This window comes from Oculina patagonica, chromosome 14 (assembly GCF_052425735.1).
Source record: "Oculina patagonica isolate OP01 chromosome 14, crgOcupat, whole genome shotgun sequence".
NCBI classification, from domain to species: Eukaryota; Metazoa; Cnidaria; class Anthozoa; order Scleractinia; family Oculinidae; genus Oculina; species Oculina patagonica.
Window position 1 is genome coordinate 6,576,360 of NC_135771.1, and position 26,231 is coordinate 6,602,590.

At 36.9% G+C, this 26,231-nt stretch overlaps 1 protein-coding gene across 1 annotated transcript; it reads left to right on the forward strand.

Annotated features, from left to right (window-relative positions):
- The first annotated feature begins 3,681 nt into the window (after window positions 1–3,681).
- On the forward strand, window positions 3,682–21,852 carry LOC144638391 (uncharacterized). The gene is made up of 13 exons (XM_078497604.1): window positions 3,682–3,984; window positions 5,034–5,181; window positions 6,682–6,942; window positions 9,173–9,352; window positions 10,243–10,482; window positions 12,398–12,580; window positions 13,629–13,942; window positions 16,651–16,798; window positions 18,721–19,023; window positions 19,627–19,914; window positions 20,051–20,317; window positions 20,723–21,034; window positions 21,411–21,852. The coding sequence occupies exons 1-13, from the start codon at window positions 3,706–3,708 to the stop codon at window positions 21,797–21,799; spliced, it is 3,312 nt and encodes a 1,103-aa protein (XP_078353730.1). The 5' UTR covers window positions 3,682–3,705; the 3' UTR covers window positions 21,800–21,852.
- The last annotated feature ends 4,379 nt before the right edge of the window (window positions 21,853–26,231 follow it).

Consider the following 26,231-nt stretch of genomic DNA (forward strand, 5'->3'; position numbering starts at 1 on the left):
AAATGAAAACCTCACTGGGGTAGGGACCGATAATTTTGGCACGACAAACCTTGCCTTACCCTTCTAATGAGGAAAACTTTGTACACGAGCGGGGGAGCGATTGCTCTTTGCGCCCGATCCAAACAGCAGCTTTTCCCAGGCGTAGATCGAGAATAAATGGTGGTTGATAATCTTAACGTACGGACGTGAAAAATTCAACTGCGACTCCCTTTCTTTTTCACACTTTCGCTTCCTACCGCGGGTCGCTTCAAAGACGATAACATGTTTGTTTTGATTACTTTTTCGCGAACTTGTCAACGAAGCTTTCATTTTTCAGTCGTATGATTGGCGAGACTGGGGTTACAAGTTCAGCGTCCTAACCAACAGGCCACGCCGCCTCCATGCATTTTATTTCCAAGAAAAACATTTTCGAAGAAGATTTTGACAATTAAAACGGCAGAAAAATGTTGCTCTTTGCAAGGCTTGTTTGTATTGACGACCCCACAACCTTCTGTTCCTTACTGTGCAATACGGAAAAAATCTGTCAATGATGGCTTCACATGCTCTACAGTCTAAGTCTGTGCGATCCTCTCGTAAACGATCACGCCTTGTTAGCAACCCCTTTAACAAAATGCCAAATACTTATTTTAAGCTTCGGCTATTAATACCCCAATTTTTTACTACCTAAAAATACTTTGATATCCAGAAAAAGACCTTTATTTCGTCAATGTGTGGTACTAGGGCAAATATCATGAAAAGAAAAGAATTAGTTAAATTTCATGCTATCAAAGGTGTTTCTCAGGAAAACGTCAAATCACAACGGATATTGCGTACAGTGATCAGATGAAACAGAGACAGAAACAGCCAACATGTCGGAGATTAGACGCAAGCTGTATTTCCTTGTGGCGTTCCTCACCTTACTTCACTTAACTTTACCCTTGGTTGCAGGTAAGCTCAGTATAATTTGTAATGTTTCAATAAGTTAAACGTTTTCCAAACGAACAACTGGATTGTTTTATGACGTGCCCTCTGCGATGAAAGGGAAACATCACATCACTGAACATCACAATGGGAGGTAATACACTCTCTTTTTATGCGTTCAAATGAAGGTTACCAAATCAGTTTTGTAGTTTTTCTTCACATTACAGTCTTAACGAATCCTAGCATTGGTCATTGACAGCTTTGATAATCAGGAATTTTAAGAAATTTACTCGTTTTTTTCATCAACATGTTCCTCTGTTTTCAATGGCAATAACTTCCTGTTGTTGTGATTTGGACCTTTTTGTGCTCGCCATTCTTCTTCAATTTCAAAGAAATGCACATCTTCCAAACTTGGTTTTACATCAACGACACTAATATACAGACTTACATACAATCAGTTTAAACTCCACTTAGACTATGGAATAAGACAGTTAGACCCTTTTTGCGACACTTCAATAACACTGTACTGGTAGAATTAAGACATGTTAAGATTAAGCTCATTCGTGTGTAATGTAACAATCCAAACAAATATCAAAACATTTTTTTCTCTTTCAACAATTCAATCTTCTGGTAATTTTTTCTAGTCATGGAATCGCTATGCAAATTTGGCACGGTTTTGTAACACTTGATTAAGTTCTCCTTGTGACTTAATAGAGTTAATGGATAGAGTGATTTTACTAAGCCCGTGAAAGAGTTATTACACTTTTAGATACTATTAGACTCTAATTCCATTGTTTTCTTTTGTTTATGTTTTGACTATTACGCACAAACTTTTAGATATTGCTTCACGGATTAAATGAAATTACTCTTTTAGTGCAAACAAGTATATTAGCATTACAAGTGCAGTCAGGCCTTCACTGCTCATTATTTCATAACACTGATTTCCATTAACTATTTAAAAAGAAATGTAGCTTCTATTTTTAAACATTGTAACCAATAATAACAGCATTAATGTTTCACTCAGTGATATTACCTATGCGGTGATAGTGGTCGGAAATGAAACACTGGGAAGTTCCAAGAAGGTGTCCTAGTCTGTGTTTTCATTAAGCCTATTGCTAAGCCTGAGAGAGAAAGAAAAATTTTTGATTTTTGAATAAACGATGACTCATCCGAATAAGCTGTACAATATCAACAGAACCAACTATAGAGTTATTATTTCTGATTTTTAATTTGAACTCGCAAGTTAATTGGTTAAAAAACCTAGGCGAGGAATTTGCACGTTTCTTAATGCGTAGGTTGTTAAAGAAAGCTAGACACTTCACTAATGAAAAAAGGTCATTCACAAGAAGTATGACTAAAGTCTTGTATTTTTTGTTTCGGGCTAAGCGTGCGTGTACGGAAAAAATAGGATTGTAGCTAAACTTTATATTTTTTTCGGCTTTATGATTAGTGCCGTATCGGTGTTTCGCGTAAAATTTTAAGTGCAATTCACTTGTCATAGCGAGGAAGCGTGACAAGCAAGGAATTGATATTGCAAAATAAGGCCATAATATCAAGTCAAACATTTATGTAAAAGTAATCCGTTTGAGAGTGTCATTAAAGATATGGTCACTGTTCATTATGGTTAAAGATATTCTTCTCAAGCTTAAGTCACTTTGAGGTGTGTAATACACTTGTCAGAGCGAGGAAGCGTGACAAGCAAGAAAATGATATTGCAAAGTAAGGCCATATTATCAAGCCAAAAAATTTAAACAAAAAAACACGGTTTGACAGTGTCATTAAAGATGTGTTAAGGCAGGAAATGTGGACATTTATTAGTTTTTGTCATACTGAAGTCACTTTGAGGCCTTGATCGCGACGTTACGACTTCAATGCTGCCACTATTAATTAAACCATTTTGATTGCATGTTGTCAATTTATTGTTTTTAGTTTGCTGGTATTCCACACACTTTCTCACAAACAACTTCTCAAAATAAAACAAAAGGCTTGAGAATGTTGCACGCAATGTTGGGAATCAACAAATGGCCCTGTTTTGCAGTCAAATCCGTGCAACATAGTTTCGTGGGGAAAAGTGTTATTTATTCGGTTTGAAGTGTTCTGTGAACGTTGCAGGTTTTTCGTGTTTTGAATATTTTTTTATATGCATAACAAGACAAAAGCAAATATCTGTAATTTCCTCTTATGCAGTGAATGAATTCATGCGGGCACCTAAAAATAGTTGAATTGTTGATTTTCTCAGTGTCATCTTCACGTAATAAATCAAAATAGGCTCTCCAAAATAACATATTTTAAGGAAACGAAATCGCAAAGTAAAAAAGAACTAAAGACACAAAGAAAAACCGAAAACCGAGAGAAGTTTGGTGTAATTACAGCATTGCATTTATCGTGAAAAATACTTGACTAAGTCATTCCACCATAACTAGCCTGGTACCCAGGCCCTTCTCGGTGCTGCTTTCGAGCCTCGGCCAAATTTGCAAGGCAGGGCTACTAATTCGCAAATGCACATAGCGGCCCTTTGTTTTTTTTGCAAAAAAATGTAAAATAACAGTCAGTAGTTTAGATGAGAACGCAAGTAGCTGTAGACTTTTTCGTTAGAATTTTTTTACTCTTTCTTTTCTTCAGTCAGTCAGTCAATCAGTCAGTCAGTCAGTCAGTCAGTCAGTCAGTCAATCAATCAGTCAGTCAGTCAGTCAGTCAGTCAGTCAGTCAGTCAGTCAGTCAGTCAGTCAGTCAAGGAGCGTGATAACTGCACAGTCTGAATTTTGTTTTTCTACTGCAGGAGACTGTGTTACTTTAGATCTTGGTATGGAAAGAGGAACAATTACAGACAATCAGATAATTGCTTCTTCGGCAATTGCTACAGCCAAGAATGGTCGATTGAACTTTGCGTCAGGATCATCATGGTGTGCAGCAACAAGTGACACTAATCCATATCTACAGATTGATCTACAAACACTTAATATCATCTGTGCTGTGTCCACTCAAGGGAATTCTCAAGCTGATCAGTGGGTGAAGAACTACACACTACAGTCATCAACAGACGGGTTAGCTTGGACAGAGTATAAAGAAGGTGGACGAGTTAAGGTAGCAAGCACTGTACCATTATATTTTTTTTAATCATAAGCAAGTACATAAGTTTAAAAGGGGGTCCTTATTGTAATACTATATGTTGTGGTTCGATTTTACTCTTGCTACAATATTTGAAATTTCCCTTTTAGCATGCAAAGAAGTTTGTGTGCTGCTAGCATGCTAGCATGTGACAAGTAGATTTTGCAGATGGGCTAGTGTCCGGAGCCAAGATTTGTAAGACAGATTTGAGATATAACCAGATATAACCTCTTCCTATTAATGTTTGTAAAAAAATCTGTCTTACAGATGCCTTTTTTTTGCATGAATGTTTAATTTGAGCTCGTTTCTAATTTATGAAATTTTGAGGTAGGGTCATACAGGCAGATTTTTTACATTGTAACAAACAGTAATAAGAGAAAGCATTTCTGACCATTTTACAAAGGTTAATCCCCCAAAACTGTAGTAAGCCACCTTAATCCACCACACAATCATTATTACGTGATCACATATTATTTTAAGAGTAAGCAATGGTGTATGAAACAGAATGCCTAAGATCGATCGATCGATCGATTAATCATTCTGCTTTATTTTAACATTCGGATTAATAGAGTAGCAAACCCATCCAAGTGTCTCCGAATGAAAAAAATCAATAAAAAGATAAAAATATTTACATCAATGTTAAAAAGATAATCAAAACTATATACATCAATCAAAAGTTGGACAATCATTTAAAACAAATTACAGTGTTTTCTAAGAATATAATTAAAATTATTCACATTTAGAGATGTTTTGGCTTTGACTGGGAGTGAACTCCATTTTTTGAAGCAAAATAAGTGAATGAAACAAGTCAATGTCTAGAGGTCCTTGGTTTCGGAAGGGCGAGCTTCCTGCCCCACCAAGACCATAGCTTGAGGTTCTTCCAATAAGGCACGAACTCAGGTAAAAGGGCGCGAGTCCATTCATACATAATAGACCAGAAGAAGCATATCCCGCAAACGCCTGTCCTCAAGCGATGAGGACTTACAGCTTCTTCAATTCATATTTGGCCTTTTTTTAAATTATAGATTCTAAAAGGAAATGAGGACAGAGACTCGGAGGTTAAGCACATTCTTTATGAAGGTGTTTTAGCAAGGTATTTGAGATTTCTGCCTGAAACACAACAAGGTGGTGTGTGTATGAGAGCAGAAGTGTTTGGAGTAAAGCTAAAACCAGGTAAATATAGCGTTATTACTGGTACTACCATTAGGAATGTTATGGCCTAATGGTTAGCTTGTTGGACTCTGGATAGAGAGCACTGGGCAGGAGTCTTAGTGGGTATACTGGTAAACTGTTAGGATAGTGCTCGAAACTGAAATTTTACTGTAGCGGCCATTTGGCAAATAAAATAGAAAAAAAACTAGAAAATATTTGGTCGCCCAGAGCAAAGTGTTTTAAAAAGCAGGACACCACATGTTACTTTACGGAAAGCAATACCGCTGCCCATGATAAGCCCAATGACAACATTCCAACATACATGTAGGCTCTGACGTATTTATTTTCATTGGCATCCAAGAGATTTTTGTTGAACTGTTCTAATAATTATCCTGCAGAAAAGTAAATTAAAGTTAAACAGGTAAGGAAGATAAACATGCACAACAAGTTAATTCTAGTACAGTATGGTAAACTTTAATGAACAAGAGCAAAGTAAAGAAAGACATCAAACAGCACAACAAACACCTCAGTCTAAGCCATGATTTAAGCTAAGTACAAAAGGATAAGCAAGATGGATGGTTGAAATAGCTGTAATGGAAAATTTTGCGTTTAAATTTGTTTGGCTTGGTGAATGTTCTTCACAAAATTGTTGATGCAGGGTTGCAACAAAGTTTTAAAGAAAGCGGACTTTAATGTTGGATTAGGAGGTTGATTTTCTAAAGGCCAGGACGCAGTAGGCGACAAGTCGCTCCGTGTGTTTTGCTTCCAAAACAAGTCGCTGCGACAAGTCCCTTGTTCAGTGCACATGCAGCAAATTTGGAGTTGCTTTTTCCCATAGCCTTTGGGTTTTTTTCCCACAGGAGTATATTTTCTTTATAGAACTAGAGTTAGTATTTTTAGTCCATACTGAAGGGGGAAAATCCTCAGATTGTTTGTCTGCCACATAGTCAGTCGCCATCTTGAATGGGTTTCTGAGGGATGGCGCTCTCTCTTAGGATAATTTAATTTATATTATTTTTGTCGAAGTGACTTGTTGCAGAAGTGTACGCATGCTACAACAACGCTGCTTTTGCTCATTTTGTCGCTATGATCAGTCCCCTAAATTAAACCAGTTTAAATTTGTGCGACTATTCGCAGCGAGAACCTTTAATCGCAGCGACAAAGATTTTCAAAAAAATGCACCATGTCACACGAGGCGTCATGTTGCAGCGACTTGTCCCCTTGCCATGTCCCCTTGCATGTTGCAGCGGATTCCTTTAAGAATCAGAAAAACAGCACAACAGAGTAGCCAGCCAAGGTAAAGAAGTAGATGGTATTTTGGCTTGCAGCTGACCACTTTTGACGACACTTTTGATTCCTACCCGTTCATTAGGGCAACTTGACACAATGGGTTAAAGGAAAGTTGTCATTGTAACAGAATCAGTTCCAGTCTTGTTTTGCTCTTTACCCAAAAATTGCATACCCATTTTGACTTTTATGAGTCAATTAAGAGTTAACGGTGTTGTGTTCACTGACACACAGAGAATCTTGCTCTTGGAAGGCCCACCAATCAGTCTTCAACATACAGCAACGAGTTTATTGGTGTTGCTGAATCAGGAAGAGCAGTGGATGGAAATCCTGATACAAATATGCGAAATCTACACTGTTCACATACCGGGAGCGACAACCCCAGCTGGTGGAGAGTAGATCTAGGTTCAGATCATGTACCAGTCTCTGAAATACACATAGTCAACAGGTTCGGGATTGACCAGGAATATTATAAAGACTTTAAAATAACCTTGGGTGAGTTAACTTTTAGTGAACGTTTTTCAATGGAATTGTGTAATTATATGGAGGTAAGGGTTTAACAGTATTATATATAACCATGGTCACAAGTGTTGAAAAAATTATTTTCACACATTTTGTACTTCCCCATGCCTATGCAATGTTGACAAAGTCATCCATCTGACATCAGATGATTAAAATACAAGCGTGTTCCACACATCGCACGCAAACAAAGAATGTCACGTCTGATATTGGTTGGCAAACTAAAGCTTTTCATATCAAAAGCAGAGTGCTATTTGACACGTTTAAAGGTCAAATGAACCCAAATTTCGACTTTTTATTTTATTTTTTTTTAACCAAAAACGTGCTAAATAAGAACCAAATAAACATGCTCTGAAGTTAAAGTAATTAGACTTTGCATCATAGATATATTTCAAGTTAAAAACTGCTTATTATTGGCATATACGAGGCGGAGGGGGGAGGGGGGGGGGGCGAGGGGGGCTGCAGCCCCCCCAGTGCCGAAAATTTTCGGGCAAAAAGCTTAAAATTCGGGCAACAAGCCTAGAGTAAATTTAAAAAATCAGCCGACAAATCTCAACGTTACATTAAAAAAAAATTACATCAACAGAAAAAGTATTGCAAATATACCGAACTTTTGTGGTTCAAAAGTCCAAATTTCTCATTCATCTGCTTTCGTTTCCTCTCGCAAATTGCCAGATCATGTTCGATTTTTGACACAAATTCTGCGTGATCCCTCCGTTTGATTAAGTTGCAATTAGATTTTCCATAGCTTGAGCGTTTGCGCGCTGTGGATCCAATATAAGACCTTGAAACAAAGCTGTTACAAATGTGATAAAGCTAATGCTTTTGACTCAAAGTATTAAGTTCTCAGGGCTAGCTCAAAATTTTCAACGAAATGTTTTAACCCATTCATTCCTGAATGTTTCGCACGCTTTGTATAACTTTAAAGTGGGGGAAAAACAATGTAAATTGGCTTCCAAAAATACTTTAATTATTGCTGAACTAGAGTGAATAAACAAAATATTTCCGAAAAAAAGGATTCAGTGCATTGACACTTTCGTTTCCTTTAAGCAAGTAGGCAAAGTTTGAACACAACTATTTCAATGCACGTTTTGTTGTCCATTTCATATGCCTCTTTATTCGGCTTTCAACCCACGCCATTTTTTTTCGGGCAATAAGGTATCCGCCCCCCCCCAGGTCTGACGGTGCCCGTACGCCTATGGTTATTGGCCTGTATAATTGTAGAGCGTTTGGGGAAATTGTCGTAAAACACCGACCTCGTCCCAGCGAGGTTGCAAAAACACAATTTTGAAGTCACTTTTGTTGCGCTGAAAAATCGCGAGGCATCTAAATCACGATGGAAGAAAGGATTTTGCACCGGTTAAAAACGGCTTAAAGCTGCTAAAATATTTGTTATGATGATTAGCACTTTTAGTTCGTTGATATGGCTTGTCAAGCTTGAAAAATAAGAATTTCTGTTACCTTGTGGGAAAAAGTTGACGCCAATTTATCCTTAACTGCAGTTTTGATCTCAAACATCTCAATATAAGCATTCCAATCATCTTTTACGAGAAAGCCTTGTCGGCTTGGCAGGCAATAAATTCGTTTACTCCGTCCTCAAATTAAAAGAGGAAATACTTGATGAAATCTTATGGGACAATCGATTCATCAGGATCCGTGATTACTCAGTATACTACAAAGCATGGCATGAAGCGGGTGTTGAAAAAAATTAGAGATATCTTCAACGGTAACACATTTCTATCTTAGCGAGATTTCTGCTTCTTTTTGACCTTATTACGGTGTATGCCAAGCAATTCCATCTAACTGGATTAAAATTTTGAAAGGTAAATTACAGCCGCATTCGGGCCTACAAACATGGATAGAATTACCCTACTAATTATTTTGTTGAAAAGAAATTCGTTTCTGCCACCGCCAAAAAAAAGACCAAAATAAGCTAAATTAAATGACCACCAAATGTATCAAATATACATGGTGCCTTTCAAGGCTACTAAAGATATACAACTCTCGATGTTCCAGTTTAAGATTGCACACCTTATTTTATTCACCAATATATTAATGCTGCTTTACATAAATTCGATATTAAAGGGCAAGACCGCTGCCATTCATGTGCTGCAAAGCAAACAATCACACATTTATTCGTATCTTGTCCCAATGCTCAGCAAAATTGAGTAAAAATACAATTAACTGAAACATATTTCAATGACAGGTGACTCCACGGCTGTGACAAGTAACACTCGCTGCAAGGGACTCTACACTTTTTTTAATTTCAAAGCATCAGCTGTATGTTTAACTGATCCACTGAAGACTGGTAGATATGTCGGTATTATGACCACGAGGCCCACCCCACAATCCCTCCAGCTTTGTGAGGTGGAAGTTTATTCACGAGGTAACTCAACTAGCTAAAGCTGCACGATTTATTATATTAATTAAGTAATTTTTTTGCTTCTTTAATTTTGGTTGCGAATTAGCCACTTCAGCCTAAAATGGTTTGTAACATAAACCCCAGACACTCAGTAAATAATTTCTACCACTACACTGGGACTTTTGACTATGATACCTTGTATTCGCTCGAACTACCTTTTTTTCCAGGTTTCTGGTTTGCCGTTTTTCAAGTTTCTAATGATAGACTGTATTGAGTTGTAAATGACCTCTCTGATCTCAATTTTTCAACACGGTTGATCTCTTATGAAGAAAGCAATTAAACATCAGTAAGATTTGGTGTAAATAAGCAATTGTTTGTTCAGTTTTCAAAACATCTTGTTTGGACACTTATCAAGTTTAAAAAATAATTATATAGGAAAGTGAGGCTATTAAATTACATGACACTTGTACAGTAAATAGTTGTGGCACAGAATTGGGATTAGGCAATTTTTCTGAGAAAGTACGTTTTTTAACCTCTCTTTACGGGTTTCTGCAGGAATATTTTTGGAGTTAACCTGTTGCCCTCCCCTAGATTAAAATTTACTAGTACTAAAACTATAATTATTATTAAAAACAGAAATCAGATGAAATAAGATGAAATAGAAAAACTAAACAAAAAATTAAATTTATAAAATGGATGTGACAGTGTAAAAATTATAAAATAGGAAAACTATCTACAATGTAGTTCTATTTAAAGGCCTTAACAATAGTGCTAATATCAATAGGTAAAGAGTACCATCACTGAGTTTTATCGCTAAAATAAGAAAAGTTCTTCCAACCTCTGTTTCCTGATTATACCAAGGACAGCGTAGAGTATGACATGTCATGATAATTATTGCAATTGTTTCATTAAAGAAAATCTGGCATTTGGCAAGCAAACAAATCAGAGTAGTACGGATCAAGGTGGTGTAAGTAGCAGAGGAGTGGATGGAAATAGTGCAACAAACTATAATGAAGCTTCGTGTACACTTACGCAATCAGAAAATAATCCCTGGTGGAGAGTGGACCTGGGACAAGTGGAGGCTGTTTCTGAAGTGTACATAGTCAACCGAGATAGCTTGGGAAACAGATTGTCACATTTTGAGATCAGAGTGGGTAGGTTAACATTTCTGATATAATTGCCGTTCATATACAAGTTAAGTATAATTTCCAGATGTGAATTCAATTCTGATTTGTCGAGAAGCTCGGTTTATGACGAATTTTTTCACTGCGCTAGGCGGTGAATATAGCATCTCAAGTTTTGGCTACTAAGCCATGCCACGTTTTCTATCCGGGCAAGTGAACATGGCGGCATTTAAAAAAGTAAAGTCTGTCTCCGAGCCATGAGGACCATTCAGCCGGAGCTTATCCCGGTTTCCGTAGCATTAAGCGACTAGGAGTATTGCTACTCCCCCCTGGATGGGATGCTAGTCCATCGCAGGGTTACCCCCAGCAGTAAATTCGCCGGTACCCATTTATACACCTGGGTGGAGAGAGGCACTGTGAGAGTAAAGTGTTTTGCCCAAGAACACAACGCAGCGCCCCGGCCAGGCCTCGAACCCGGGCCGTTCGACTCGGAGTCGAGCGCGCTAACCATTAGGCCACCGCGCCTCCCAAATGGCGGCATTTGCTGGACGAAAATTTGTCTCACTTAAAAGAAATCACTCCAAGTCCTGGATATTTAAAACATTGGGAATTCGTAAATTAACTACTAAGGCCTTTGGACCGAAAATATTTTCAAGGGATGGTTTCAAGGCATTAGAATTGATCGTAAACATGGTGGTTTTGGAGATCGCACGCGGCCATGTACTCAGTCAGATCGACTGGCAAAACATTATTAAGTTCTCTTCTCAGCGGAGCTATGAGTTTTGAGAGGATTCACACAATTGCGCAGAAGTCACTAACGATTAAACCAATTATTTTTATTAATATTATTAATCAGATATCTATCTCTTTCGTAGTGTTTGTTTTGTTCCGTTTTATTGCTAAAACTTGAGTGTAAATTACGATTTCAATCGATGAATTAAACTGGTTTACACGTATGCAAGCAAGCACTTGAGTGTGTTAGTTGTTTTCGTGTTTTCTATTGTTATTTATTTTGCAGTTCTTGATACTCACCTCAAACAACAATTTAACTTAGTTGACAAACAGTAACATTCAGTTAGCTAAATTACAAAGAATTTTTGGTGTAACATGTAACAAAGCGAATAAATACGAAAGCTTTTAACGGGGCTTTTTTTTTGTTAAGACCTCACTTAAAGTAAGCGAGGCATGATATTTGACCCTTCCTCTTGAAAACGGCCACCTCATTAATACAGCCAACTAACTATTAACGAGGTTGCACTGAATAATACTACATAATTATTGCTAGGACTACTTTCAAAAGGCTAAATTGACTCTGAAGTGGTAGAGTTGCATCCTGCAACCAAATAAGTAGGGTTGTATTTCCATCAATGGCCCACAATATTCTTTTGTGGTATTCAATAAATGGAAGTGCAACAAAGGCAACAAGGATTTCTCTGACATATGTCATAATATGCATATTTAGGTCATTATGCATATTAAGGTCATTACCCTGAAATAGAACTGAACATAGATTTTTTAACCAAACTTCGCCTACTGGTTTATTACTTCAAGGAAACTAAAATTTTGAAATAAAAAAGTGTGGTCCCCAAATTCGTTTAGAAGCAGGAAGACCTAGTATATTCCATATAATTCCTTTACAATTCCTCTGCGAGTAATTGCAAAGTACATGCTTTAGCGATAATTTATTTTTTAAACATAGGAATTGATCTGTTTTCATTTTACAGAAAGCATTTGATTGCTACACCCAAAATATGAGTAAAAATTGATAGGTCACCATACTCGTTTACGAGAAAGCGACAATTTACTTCTCCCAGCGGACTAAGCCGCATAGAAAAAAGCCACCATTTTGTTTATGTGCGCGCGCTAATTACGCGTAAAATTCTGCGCAGTAAGGATGCGCAATGCAATACAGGGCAATGACCTTAAACCGCTATTTTTCTTTCAGGGACAATATCCAGTGGTGGGGGTGTGATCAACCCTAAGTGTGGTGGAACTTATGGTGTTCCTGGAGGAAAAGGTTTATCCTTCTTCTGCCGTCCACCTTTGTATGGAAGATATGTGACAATCAGAAGTTTAACAAATGAACCATTAACACTTTGTGAAGTTGAAGTGTATTCTGAAAGAAGAGGTATGTTTATAATAAATATTTACTTGATGCAAATGATGGTGATTGTGGTGGTAATGATGTAATTTAATTTTATGATCACGAACTTTCTAGTTAGAGATGTAGATATGCAAGGCGTACAGAAGTTATTTTTTTTGTGTGGATGGCAATGATGATGTATATAGAAACCTGAAAAACGTTAAGGGCTACATCATATTGTTAAGGGTTACATTGTAATTCTAATCTTAATTCCTGTGGTCTTCAGTTTTAATGAAATAAAAATTGGCTAAACTGGTTATAATTTGTTTGAAAATGATCGTTAAAGTGAAGTAGATGAGGTGTTCTGGAGTGTGAGAAAGGAAATGCAATTTCTCCTAAACAAATGTATTTTTTTTAATACGAAGGTGAAAAATTCAGTAGCGTTCTTCTCAAGAAATGCCACAGGACTGTCTACAGCAAAGACACCAAACCTCAAACAGAGTCTACTACAAAGAGAGAGTTTAAATGACATATAGCTGATAGATATAGCATAGTTGATTCTGTCTACTCGAATCATTAAACAAATCCATTTGAAAAATGTACAAAAATTCACTTGTCCACAAAAAATGCCAAACTACTCACTTTCACATAGAAAATAACAAACAGCAATTATCCCACAAGAGGAATAAGAGGAGAGGCCGCTCTAAAAATAATTTTTCTCGGGCCTGCGGGCCTTTATTTGGTCTATACCTAAGGGGGGGGGGGGGGGCGGGCCCCTCCCCTAGATCCGCCACCGCAAAGGTTTTTGCAGTCAAATGTTCTATTATTTCAGATAGACACTTCATTGCTTTGGTAAGAAAAAAATGCAAACATTGCTTTGGCTTTGATCAAAGCTATTAAATTATGAACTTTTAACTGATTTCTTTTTCTAGAGGTACTCAAAAGTAATTAATTATAACATAGTATAGTATGGGAAAATTATAAAGCTGTTGATATAGCTAACCTCCTTTGGGGTCATACATGTAGCTTGTTTCAGGTTAAAATTAAAAAGAAAAAAACGTTTTTAAAAGGTATAATTTTAATTCCCATTCAGCATGCCCGATGCAGGCCATTGGTGTGGCCAGCAGTTATGCATTTCCAGACAACAGCTTCTCAGCCTCATCATCAAGTAGTGGTAATGAAGCTTTCAAAGGACGACTAGATAATGTTGGTGCATGGTCACCTAACAGTAATAATGATGCTAGTGACTACCTGCAAATTGACCTGAAATATGAGTTTGTTATCTGTGCTGTAGCCACTCAAGGAAAGGAAACTGCTGATCACTGGACAACAAAGTACAAGATACGTTTGTCTTTAACTGGCAGTAACAATGATTGGATTACCTATCAAGAAAACAATGTTGACAAGGTTGGTTTAAGTTTTATTAAAGGACGTACGTTAAGGTGGCTCGACCCAGTTTTTTTCTAGTGATACCTATCAACTTTGAAACCCTCATACTTAAAGGGATTAATGTCAATGACATATCTACTATATCACATGGATTACACATAGACTGAACTGCAATATGATATAAATTTTTGGGAGATCGGAATGGATATCACGTGACAATGACGTCACACAGGTTTTTGCCCTGAATCGAATTTTAGCCCTTAACCGCATTTTCTCTCGAGATCCTCCACGCTACGTATACCTTGGGTGTTTGCCTTCAGCTCTGCGGAGTTTCATCGAAATCTACAAGAGGAATTTTGAAATATCTTGGAATTTGTTTTCAGATGGTATAATTTATGCGTAAAATAAAGACAAGACTTCATAGAAAGAAATTTGCTTCTTTTTTGATGTTTAATGAGAGGCTTTAACCCTCATTCCTGTTAAAAATGTCCCATATCCGATATCCAAACCGTAAGAAGTAGGTAGACTTGCGCGATTTCGAAAAATATGAAATATATGAATCATAGTGAAGCTCAATGTTTAGCTCTATTTACCAATTTTACGCCTACTTTCGCAAAAAACGCGATTATTTCAAAACTCGTCGATGAATTTTCCCCAAAGTTTTTCAGGGTAGCAATTGATCAGTACACTACACAATCCTTGAATTTCATGCTCATTGAAAACTTCTAAGGTTGTCTAACATAAACGCAAAATTGAGTAAACATTGAAGCAATCTCGTAGTTTTGAATAATTTTGTGTTCTGGGATTTCCTATTGTTTCGAGTTGAGCACAACATCGAATTCCTGTGCACCACGCGTGAAATGACTACGCTTGGCCACCTTCCGAAAGCTTACCGAAATCTTTCGGAATATGGTAATATTCTCGAGTTCAAGTAAACAATAATGAATGAATGAAACTCAAAGCCGGTTATGTTTTGACGCCATTCCAGTCATTAACAAATGACTTGACAGCGTACTCAGAAACTTACCTCGTTTACACTTTCTTTCTTTTGATGTTGAAATCTCTTTAGCGTAGCATTCAGTACGGCGGCCTTTTTTTGTTTTGCATTTCTTGTTCTTGGCATTTTTAACTTTCAACTCAGCCAAGACGTCGACCACACAAGAAAAGTTGTTGCGTGACAATTTCTTTTCCATTGTTTTCTTTAAAACGGGCCATATTTCGGAAAGTTTTCGGTAAGCTTTCGGAAGGTAGCCAAGCGTAGTCATTTTACGCGTGGTGCACAGGAATTTGATGTTGTGCTCAACTCGAAACAATAGGAAATCCCAGAACACAAAATTATTCAAAACTACGAGATCGCTTCAATATTTACTCAATTTTGCGTTTATGTTAGACAGCCTTAGAAGTTTTCAATGAGCATGAAATTCAGGGATTGTGTAGTGTACTGATCAATTGCTACCCTGAAAAATTTTAGGGAAAATTTATCGACGAGTTTTGAAATAATCGCTTTTTTTGCGAAAGTAGGCGTAAAATTGGTAAATAGAGCTAAACATTGAGCTTCACTATGATTCATATATTTCATATTTTTCGAAATCGCGCAAGTCTACCTACTTCTTACGGTTTAGATATATGATATGGGACATTTTTAACGGGAATGAGGGTTAAAGCCTCTCATTAAACATCAAAAAAGAAGCAAATTTCTTTATATGAAGTCTTGTCATTATTTTACGCATAAATTATACCATCTGAAAACAAATTCCAAGATATTTCAAAATTCCTCTTGTAGATTTCGATGAAACTCCGCAGAGCTGAAGGCAAACACCCAAGGTATACGTAGCGTGGAGGATCTCGAGAGAAAATGCGGTTAAGGGCTGAAATTCGATTCAGAGCAAAAACCTGTGTGACGTCATTGTCACGTAATATTCATTTCGATCTCCCAAAAATTTATATCATATTGAAGTTCAGTCTATGTGTAATCCATGTGATATAGTAGATATGTCATTGACATTAATCCCTTTAAGTATGAGGGTTTCAAAGTTGATAGGTATCGCCAGAAAAAAACTGGGTCGAGCCACCTTAAGAAGTTTAAAGTAATAAACTCCCACATATTTAAAAATAACACCCACTGGAATTTTGGCTGGCAGAAATTTTATTCATACGTGGTAAAGATTGTATTGAATTTTGTTGCCCCTGCGGAAAATATTTGTGTGACACCGTGGTTTCAATGGTGAGACAAACAGCCAACATTTGCACTTCAATCATAATAATTTTAACAATGTACGGACTGTAATCCTGTACATGCAGCCTGGTGTTATTGATTACATATTGCAATTTAAATTAATAAATTATCTATCATAAACAAGAAAAAAGATAGAAGACTCAGTCATTATATAAGTTTTTAGAATTTGCGCTGGTTATGAATAGGTTAATCCTTGAACTTGGAAGTCGCGTGCTTTGCTTCACAAGGCATGCTGGGTGGAGGGGCGGCGGAGAGTAGCAATACTCTTAATCGCTTAATGCTACGGAAAACGGGATAAGCTCCGGCTGTATGGGCCACTTGGCTCGGACACAGACTTTACCTTTTATTCTTGTGTCCTTAAACATACATGTAATGAATAAGTTCCTGTACAAACTCCTGCATTATTTTTGCTGACAACGCCTATTATACAATATAGTCTAAGCTGACACCACGTGTGCTTGGGCTGCCTGTGTGCCAACTTATATTGCAGGTATTCAATGGTAACTCTAGAAGAAATGATGTAGTCAAACACAGTCTCAAGGAATATGCAAGTGCAAGGTTCATCCGGTTCCAGCCAACAGAGTTCTCAATTAGCAAAGCTCTGAGAGTTGAAGTGTTTGGAATACTTCTATCTGCAGGTACCAGTTTAATTCTTATCTACATGTAATTACTATCTAATACAATCTAATTACTATTTAACTAAATCTCTTATTCCGATGACTACAACGTTCTATAAAATAAATGTGAAGCCAACAACTGCCAACAAATATGTTAATGCATTTTCACAGCTCTAAATAGTATATAGCATATACACCTATTGCAATAACGTTGTCATAGAAAAAAGTAAAAAAGAAAAAGGTAAATAGGAATTAGCTTAGTTTCATAACTGGTAGCATTACAGACGTTTCACGAGTATCGCACTTTTTAAGTCCACATTATGCTGTAAAAGAAATTGATATTCGTATTTTGAAGCATTTTGAGGCCATTTGTACAAATAAATCGCATGCGCTTATTTTTCTATTTGACTTTTTCCTTTTACTTTTTTCTATGACAACTTATTGCAATTAGGTGTATCAGTTGACTGTATAAAAATAAAACATCACGTACACAACAGTACCCTTAGTATAGACTTGCGAAGAATTTTTTGACAGATCATTGTTTCAATGAGTGCAGTTGTTTGTCCAAAAATTAAGCATACAATGGCTCTAGATATGTAGCTCTGTGTCACACTGGCAATCAGAAAATTTCAACAACTTCCGTTTATAAGACTAGGATTACCTTAACATAATTTACCACTTCAGGAATCCTTAAAGGAAGCTTAAACTCGTTACTGTGGTATGTTATAGTATTGGTCATAACAAAAACCATTTGCCTTGAGAGCAGTGACAAAAGGAGAGCTACAACTCTAAATACATACATGTGCTTTATTAGACGTTTTCTTGCGGGCTTTTTGACAACAAGAAAAAGTACATCCAGTAGAGCATTACAACGTAAAACCTAACATACCTTATTATAGGAAATTAGCTACAACAATATCACACTTTTGATGTACAGGGTGTGAGTTTTAAGGTCAGGAAATTTACGCTTGTGTAATTATTGCGGTTTTCAGTGAAATGCGAACTCAGAAATTTAAAATCCAACTAAAGATTGCGTTTGTCGCTGCCGTCAATCATAATAATGGCGACTGCAAACGAACCATGAAAAACAGAAACAAACAAAATGGATCGAAAAATACGAATCACAACTGACAGACGTGACGAGAACTTCTGTTTCCCGAGAGGTCCGCTCGGATGATTGACGGCAGCAAAAAATAAAAACCGTTGGTCGAGGATTGAATTTCAGAGTTCGCATTTCACTGAAAACCGCAATAAAACAAAAACGTAAATTTCCTGACCTAAATTCCCTGTACATCACAAGTGCGATATTTCAGTCAATGCACTGTTAAAATGTGTACTTATTTCAAACACTGTACACTTAAGTTCCAAGTTCAATATAATGTTTCATGCATCATTTTTCTCAACAAAAATATCAATGTACAAGTTAAGAAAGAGGGAAAGTGGACAGATAACAGTTGTTCTCCTAAAATAACAAACAATGTAGAATTTAAAACATTTTGAAAAGTTACTCGTAATATTCTGCAAGATAAATGTGACTACAAACTCACAAGCATTCACAGTGCTTGATATTTTGTCAGTTTACCAAAGTTTATAATACATATTCTGTCCCTATTCTCCATTGGGGGAGGGGGGAAAAGTCAAGTAAGCTAGGACAATAAATAATGTAGTCTATCCCTTCCTTATAGACACGTATAATGTGGGCACCTCTTTAGAATTGACAGTTCATTAGGTCCCATAGTAACCATTTTTCACATAATCTATACCTCTATACAATTAGGACACATATATAATACAGACACTCAGCTCTGCCCCTTTGGTGTCAATATTAAAGATCGAGGTTTGACTATACTTGTGGGAGAATATTGTGAACAACAAACATGGAAATTATAAAGTTAATTTACACTTATACTTTTTCAATACTACATTGCACTACTTAATTTTAGTTCCTTCACAAGCTCCCAGTGACTTTACTGTGACTGCAAGCACTTCTACCAGTATTACAGCATCCTGGCAGTTACCACCTGAAAATTCCAGGCATGGAATCATCACAGGATTTAAACTGTTTTACCAAAAGAAAGGCTCTGCAGGACCACCAACCACTTTAAATATTAACAATGGAGCAAGTCGCAGTGAAAATGTCACTAACCTTGACAAATACACAGAATATGAATTTCAAATGTTGGCCTTCACTTCTGTTGGGGATGGACCAAAGAGTTCAGCAGTGGTTGAGAGAACAAAGGAAGATGGTAAGATGTCACAGATAATTATTTTGATATCAGACTCCACCATCCTGATTTATTTATATTTCTATGTACATTGAGGGCCTAAGATAAGGTGATTGAGAGACCATGCTTAATATAAATTTGGACATTCAGTTTTGTTGACGACAAAACCTGGTCACTAACCCATAATTACCTTTTATGGCCTATTGTATAATATATGTTAATTACTTCTTCAATTATACACTGTAACATAGCTCTAACAACTACATAAAAACAAGCAACAGTGCACCACCGCATGAGCTACAAACAGAATTTGATAGGTGGTTATAAGCACTAATATAGTAATAACATTACTATATTAGCTGTTTAGTACATGTACACATGCACACAAGATTTTAACTGAGCTGGTAGCCCAGGACTACTCATTGTTCTGTGCTGTTGTAGCCCTTACATTTTTTAAAACTACAAGTTCAAAACTGACAGTATAGCTCTAGTTGAGTATATCTTGATTTACAAATACTATTACAACAAAATGACCGATATACATGTAACAATATAACAATAAGACTGACATATACATGTAAAGGAGTGTGCTTGCAATCCTTTAATTCTTATTTTTCTCATCAGCACCTGGGGCTCCTGCTACCTTTAGCCATATTGATGTAGCCCCAAGCAAGTTTCATGGCCCAAGAATTCTCTTAACTTGGAGTAGACCTTCAGAAGAGAATGGAATTATCAGGAATTACACTTTGTTTTATAACCGTGAAAAAGACTTATTGAAAGAGACCTTTGGAAGCGATGTTTTTAGTTACTCAGTTGATGTGTTGAGTGGAGTCACCTATCAGTTCCATGTCAGAGCTGTGACTATCAAACCTGGAGAAAACGCCTCTTTAACTGTTAATATCCCGGCGTATGGTAGGTTTAGCTTCCTTTAACTAAATTTGAATATTTGCTTCTCAATAAGCATACAAGATAGTACTGTATGCGAGATACATTTTTAACATGTTGGAGACGAGCATCTTCCTATTCAGTCCGGGCTTTTTTCTCTTAGACAAGCCTGTCATTGAGGAGCTTCCCGAGAGAGTAATTTTATCGGTTGGTAAGCTGGCAGTCTTGACGTGTGAGGTCAGCGGCAATCCCGAGCCTTCTGTTACATGGACTAAAAATGGCAACGCCAGTATACCACGGGCTCAGTTTAAGAATGATGGACGTATTCTTGTTATTCCACACGTCCTTCCTGGTGACAGTGGTGTTTATGAATGCAAAGCATCAAACGCGCTTGGAGAAAACCGCACATCTACAACAGTGATAGTCGCAGGTAAGTGCACTGGTTGGAAAAGAGATGATAACTTATTTAAACGATTGGAACAGTTTAGCTGAATCTGTATTATTAATAATCTAAACGGATACAAAATAAATATTACCTCATAAAAAGATACCAGTTTTGGCATTTCAGTTATGTATTCATTAATGCAGTCACGCTTTTAGTGAATATTGTAATAGATTTCTGCTTAAGGTATTAAGTCAAGTTAAAGAAACGTTTTTCTTTTACCATGCTCTATAAAGCTAAACAGTTTGCTAAATGATAACAGTCTATGTTGTAGAAATAGTTTGCGTATTACAGTGTTGTTTGTACAGGTGGAAATGATGTGTTATTAATAACAAGATATCTACCATGACTAACGTTTCATTACTATTTCCATTTGTTTTTCTCTGCCCGTAGTGCCACCAAGCGTAAATGAACACGTCTCCCCACCTTTAGTGATATGTGAAAGGCAAACCCTTTGTTCTCTTTTTTGCCAAGCAACCAGCGATTTTTCGTTTAATTACTCTTGGACAAAGAGTGGTCAGGTTCCAGTAGGTGATCACATAAAAATCTTTAACAACAGCTTTGTTCTTACGCCTCGTGATGCAAAGGATTATGGAGTGTATGTGTGCCATGCAACAAACAGCTTTGGTTCGACAGCTTACAGAATTACCCTGTCAGAAGGCCATAAGCGTTTAACAACTGCAGATACGATGAAAGGAGATAATAGTGAGTATTGTCAGCATATTAAATTATTTGCATGTAGGTGCTTAATAGAGACTGGTTTTCAATGACCTGCGTTGCATCCGGACGTATCTCAAAACCCTCGACTATATCGGCGGTTTAGAATGTTTGCGACGCAGGCTAGCACGACCCGTCGTTCTTTACATCAATGAATGCACTTGTTGTCATGCACTTTGTATTTTGATGTCCTTTCCAAAACCTTAGTATTGAAGGTGTGACAATTTTTTCTTTCCATCAGTAGAGGCACATCTATAAGTGCCGTCTAATGTAGAAATAGTAATTTACAAACTAAGGCCTGAAGAACAAAGACATTTTTTCAAGCTTTTAACATTTTCAATGACTATTTTTTCCTTTTTGACAGACGTAAACAGCACTTTTAATGCTACGGTCATCGCTTTGTCCTGCTTTGTTTTTCTGTCGCTGGTTGTAAATGCCGTGTTGATATGGCGGCTTAGACGAGCTGTGTCCAACAACAGAACAATGACTACAGACAAGACCATCATCCATGACATTGGTAAACCTGACTTGCCACGTGATCAGCACGTGTCAGTGCCAGATTCATATATGGAACTCCGTCCCAGGCCGTCGGAAGGTCATTCGTTTTCGCCTCCTGATTTCAAAAGTGCACATGACACAAACAAGAGTCCTGGATATTACAATTTGGGATTGAACAAAGGAAACGATGGAAACGATAATGAAGAAACTTACGAGGAAATAATGAACGATTATGTGTACCCAAAGATTATGTAAACCCCCGAAATGCTATTTCTTTTTGCCATCTAGTCACTAAAAGTAGAAGTAGTGGTAGTAGTAGTAAAAAAAATAATGATAATGATAATAACTGAATATAAAATTTATAATGCGCAAATTTCACACAAAATGTTAGAATGCGAATGACACGATTCAAAAAGAAATCAAAAGGGTAAAAAGCTAAAATTACAATTAAAAGTAAACTTACAATAATTTTTAAAAGCTATGATAAAAATGCTTGACGAAAAAGGGTTGGCTTTGCCCCAAGTTAATGTATTGGGTCTGGTTCTAAAAATTGAAATGTATTTAAAGTAAATGTATTTGCTGAATAAAGTTAATTAAACAATGCCTAGTGTCATTTCTTGTCATTCTACAGAGTTTTAGAGAGATTTTAAGTTTTTAAACCCTATAGCGTTATAATACGAGGCAAGGTAGGAGACTTTTGCTAGTTTAGCTTCAAAACGTGAACAACTAAAATTTTCACACGACTTTATGACATTTACTCGCATTGGTACTACTCAACTCAAGGAAAATGCTTCCAAATTCACTTTCTGCAATCCAACTGGACATACATAAAAATTTCATGGTGGGAAGTGATCGAAAAGACGAAATATCGAGGCCAAAAACGACGCCATTAACTCGTGACCCCGAGAAGTTACAACAGTGCTGTCGTCAACCGCTCGGCGCAGACTGGATACGAGTTCAAATGAAAACCTCATGGCGGGAGAGAATGACAATTTTGGTACGACAAACCTCGCCTTATCGTTCTAGTGAGGAAACCTACAAATAGCAGAAAAGCATTTGCGCCTTGGCGCCAGATCCAAACATCAGCTTTTCCAAGGCGCGGATCTAATTTTGACCGATTCCCTAAACGTACGGACGTGAAATATTCCACCGTGACTCCCTTCCTTTTCTTTTTCACTTTCACTGCCTACCGCGGGTCGCTTTAAAGTCGATAACATGTTTGTTTCCCGATTACTTTTCGCGAACTTGTCCGCATTTTTTTTTTATTTTCTGTAGGGCTTTCGCCATCGGTCGTATGATGGGACATGACGGGGATTACAATCGAGCGCCTCCACCACATGTAGGCGGGGAGGAAAATTCCTTTGTTACAAGACTTAAAAATGCGGCATAGCGGTGCCGGGCAACCGAGTGTGCGCAGTAGCTATCCAATATCGAATGGTTGCTTAGGGCGTAGTGAATAGCTTGACAAAGTTAGCAGCGTGCAACATCAAACGCAAAAACCGCCACTAGTCGTATTTCACACGCATACAGTTATTGTTATTTAAATCTTTCTAAAAAAAAACTTTGGGTGACATCTTTCTTGATTGACACAGGTTTGCACCGTTTTCAGGCACTGCTATGCCGTCAAAGAAAAGTGCCGACTTTCTTCCCCCTGCCACAAGGCCACACCTCCTCCATGCATTTTATTTCAAATAAAAACATTTCTGGAGAAGATTTTGACAATAAAACGGTAGACAAATGTTGTTCTTCGCAATACTCGCTTTCATTGTCGACCCCACAAACTTCTGTCCTTTACTGTGCAATACAGGGAAATCTGACAATGATGGCTTCACGTGTTCCACAGTCCAAGTCTGTGCGATCCTCTCGTAAGAGTCCACGCCTTGTTTGCAACCCGTTTTTCAAAATGTCAAATGCTTATTTTAAGCTGTCGGCAATTAATACTTCTATTTTTTCTACCTAAAATTGTTTTTGATATCCAGAAAAAATACCTTCATTGCGTCAATGTGTGGTACTAGGGCAAATATCATAAAAGGAAAACAATAAGTAATATTTCATGCTATCTAAGGCGTTTCTTAGGAAAACGTCGAGTCACAACGGATACGCGTTTAGTGATCATATGAAACAGGGAAAGAAACAGGCAACATGTCGGAGTTCGATCTCAAGCTGTATTTCCGGGTGGCTTTCCTCGCTTTACTCCTTCCCTTGATTTCAGGTAAGCTCAGTATCATTTGTAGTTTTCAATAAGTTAAAGTTTTCGAAATAAACAACTGGATTGCTTCTTTGTTTCTTTGACACGCTTTTTGCAATTAATAGTTTATAGCACTGCACTTCAAAAAGGAGATGATGCTTTTAAATGAAAGAAACCATTTCAGTTTTGTAGTTTCTTCACATCACAGTCTTAAGTTATCCTAGCATTGGTCGGCGACATTTTTGATACTCAGGGACTGTTTGAGAAATTTGCTCGTTTTTTTCATCAACAAGTTCCTCAGTTCTCAATGGCAATAACTTCCTATTGTCGTGATTTGGGCCTTTTCGTGCTCGCCATCTTTCTTCAGTTTTTAAGAAATATACATCTTCCAAACTTGGTTTTACATCTACTGCATTAATAAACAAGTTAACATCGATTACAACCAGTTTGAATTCCACTTAGACTATGAACTAAGATTTCTGCGACTCGTAGATAAATAAAATATAAATAATACCGTACGTAAATACCATATATAAATAATAATTTTTTAGTAGTTAATAGTTAGCCCATTCGTGTGTAATGTAGCAATCCAAACAGATATCAAAACGTTTTTCTCTTTCAACAATTAAATCTTCTGTTAATTTTTGAAGCCATCGAATCGCTATGCAAATTTGACACGGTTTTGTAACACTTGATTACGTTTCCTTGTGAAAAATGAATAGAGTGATTTTACTCAACACGTGAAATAGTAAATATATTTTTAGATACTATTAGACAGCAATTCCATTGTTTTCCTTTGTTAAGTTTTGGCTATTTATAATACGCACAAACTGTTAGATATTGCAGTAATAATTAGTATATTAGCATTACAAGTGCAATCATTTCCTTACTGCTCACTACTTTAAAACAATTTGATACTCTATTTTAAGAGACATTACTTCTATTTTGAAACATTGCAACCAATAATAACAACATTAATGTTTCACTCAGGTATATAGACTATGTCGCCTTTGCGGTGATGTTGGTCGGTAATGAAAAGGGAAGTTGCAAGAAAGCTAACTAGTCTGAGTTTTTTTATCCTATTAAAGGAGAGAAAGAAGCATTTTAAACTTTAAACGTACGTAGCTTTTGCACGTAAAGTAATTGAAGAACTAATGTATAATTTAAACTTAATAAATGGTGGGATAAAACCTACTTGAGGAATTTGGACAATATGTTTCATATTTCGTACATGGAAGCTTAATAGTGATGAAAAAAATGTCATTCACTAGAAGTAAAACCACGAATAAAGTGCTTGTTTTTCTGAGATTTGAACTAAGCCTGTATGTACAGAGAAAATGGGATTGTAGCTAAATATAATATTTTATCCGGCTTCTTGATTAGTGCAATATCGATATTCCGCGTAAAATTTTAAGTGGAATTCACTTGTCAGAGCAAGGAAGCATGACAAGCAAGGAAATGATATTGCGAAACAACGCCATAATATTAAGCCAGAAGACTGCATAAAATAAATCAGTTTGACAGTGTCATTAAAAATGTTGTAACTGTTCATTGTGGTGTAACGTAGAAAAGGTGAACGTTTATTTGTTTTTCTCAAGCTGGGGTCACTTTTATGTGTTGATCGCGACGTTACGACTTCAATACAACCACTCTTCATTAAAGCGTTTTGCTTGTATCTTTTTAATATATTGTTTTCACAAACAAGGTTAACCTCTTAAAATTAACGAAAAAGCTTGAGAATGCTGCACGCAATCTTTGCAATCAGCAAATAGCCATGTTTTGCAGTCCAATCAATGGAACACAGTTTCGTGAGGAAAATATTCTTTATATGGTTTGAAGTGTTCTGTGAACTTTGTAGGTTTTGTGTATTGTATGTTTTGTTTTTTTACATTCATAACAAAGAATTAATGAACAACACTACGATTCCGGTAGAAACTCAAAGGCAAATATCTATAATTTCCGCCTATACAGTGAAGTGAGTGAACAATGTGCGCACTTCGGGATAGTTAAATTAATAAAAAGACGAAATCGCAGAGAAAAATAAGCAAAGAAAACCGAAAACCGAGAAATGTTTGGTGTTATTCCAGCATTGCATTTTTCTTGAACAATACTTGACTAACTAGTTGGGTGCTTTTCATTTTCAAAGTGCGACCGGTCGGACCGACCGGTCGGAACTGATCGTTTTTTTCGGACCAACCGAGTGAAACGGTCCTTTCCTTTTTGCATTCCTTCCCCAGTTCCCCGCATCTGCGAGAAGCTACTGAACGAAAGTAATTTGTCAAAATGGAACGATTAATTTTGGTCGGACCGGTCAAAGGTTACCACCTCCAGAGGTGGTCCCGAATATTTCGGTTAGACCGAACCGAAAAGGGCCTTTCCATTTGACTTCCGACCGGAATTTCCTGAATATTTGGCTTAATAGAAAGCACCCATTGACTAACTAGTTATTCAAGGTGCATAATACATTCATAGATTGAAAGTATTCTCGTTTCACTGCAG

Excerpts from the sequence above, each read along its gene's own strand:
- LOC144638391 (XM_078497604.1), top strand. The coding sequence starts at position 3,706 with ATGGAAAGAGGAACAATTACAGACAATCAGATAATTGCTTCTTCGGCA. Across the intron at positions 3,985-5,033 it reads AAGAAGGTGGACGAGTTAAG|ATTCTAAAAGGAAATGAGGA; the intron begins GTAGCAAGCACT and ends TTTAAATTATAG. Across the intron at positions 6,943-9,172 it reads AGACTTTAAAATAACCTTGG|GTGACTCCACGGCTGTGACA; the intron begins GTGAGTTAACTT and ends TTTCAATGACAG.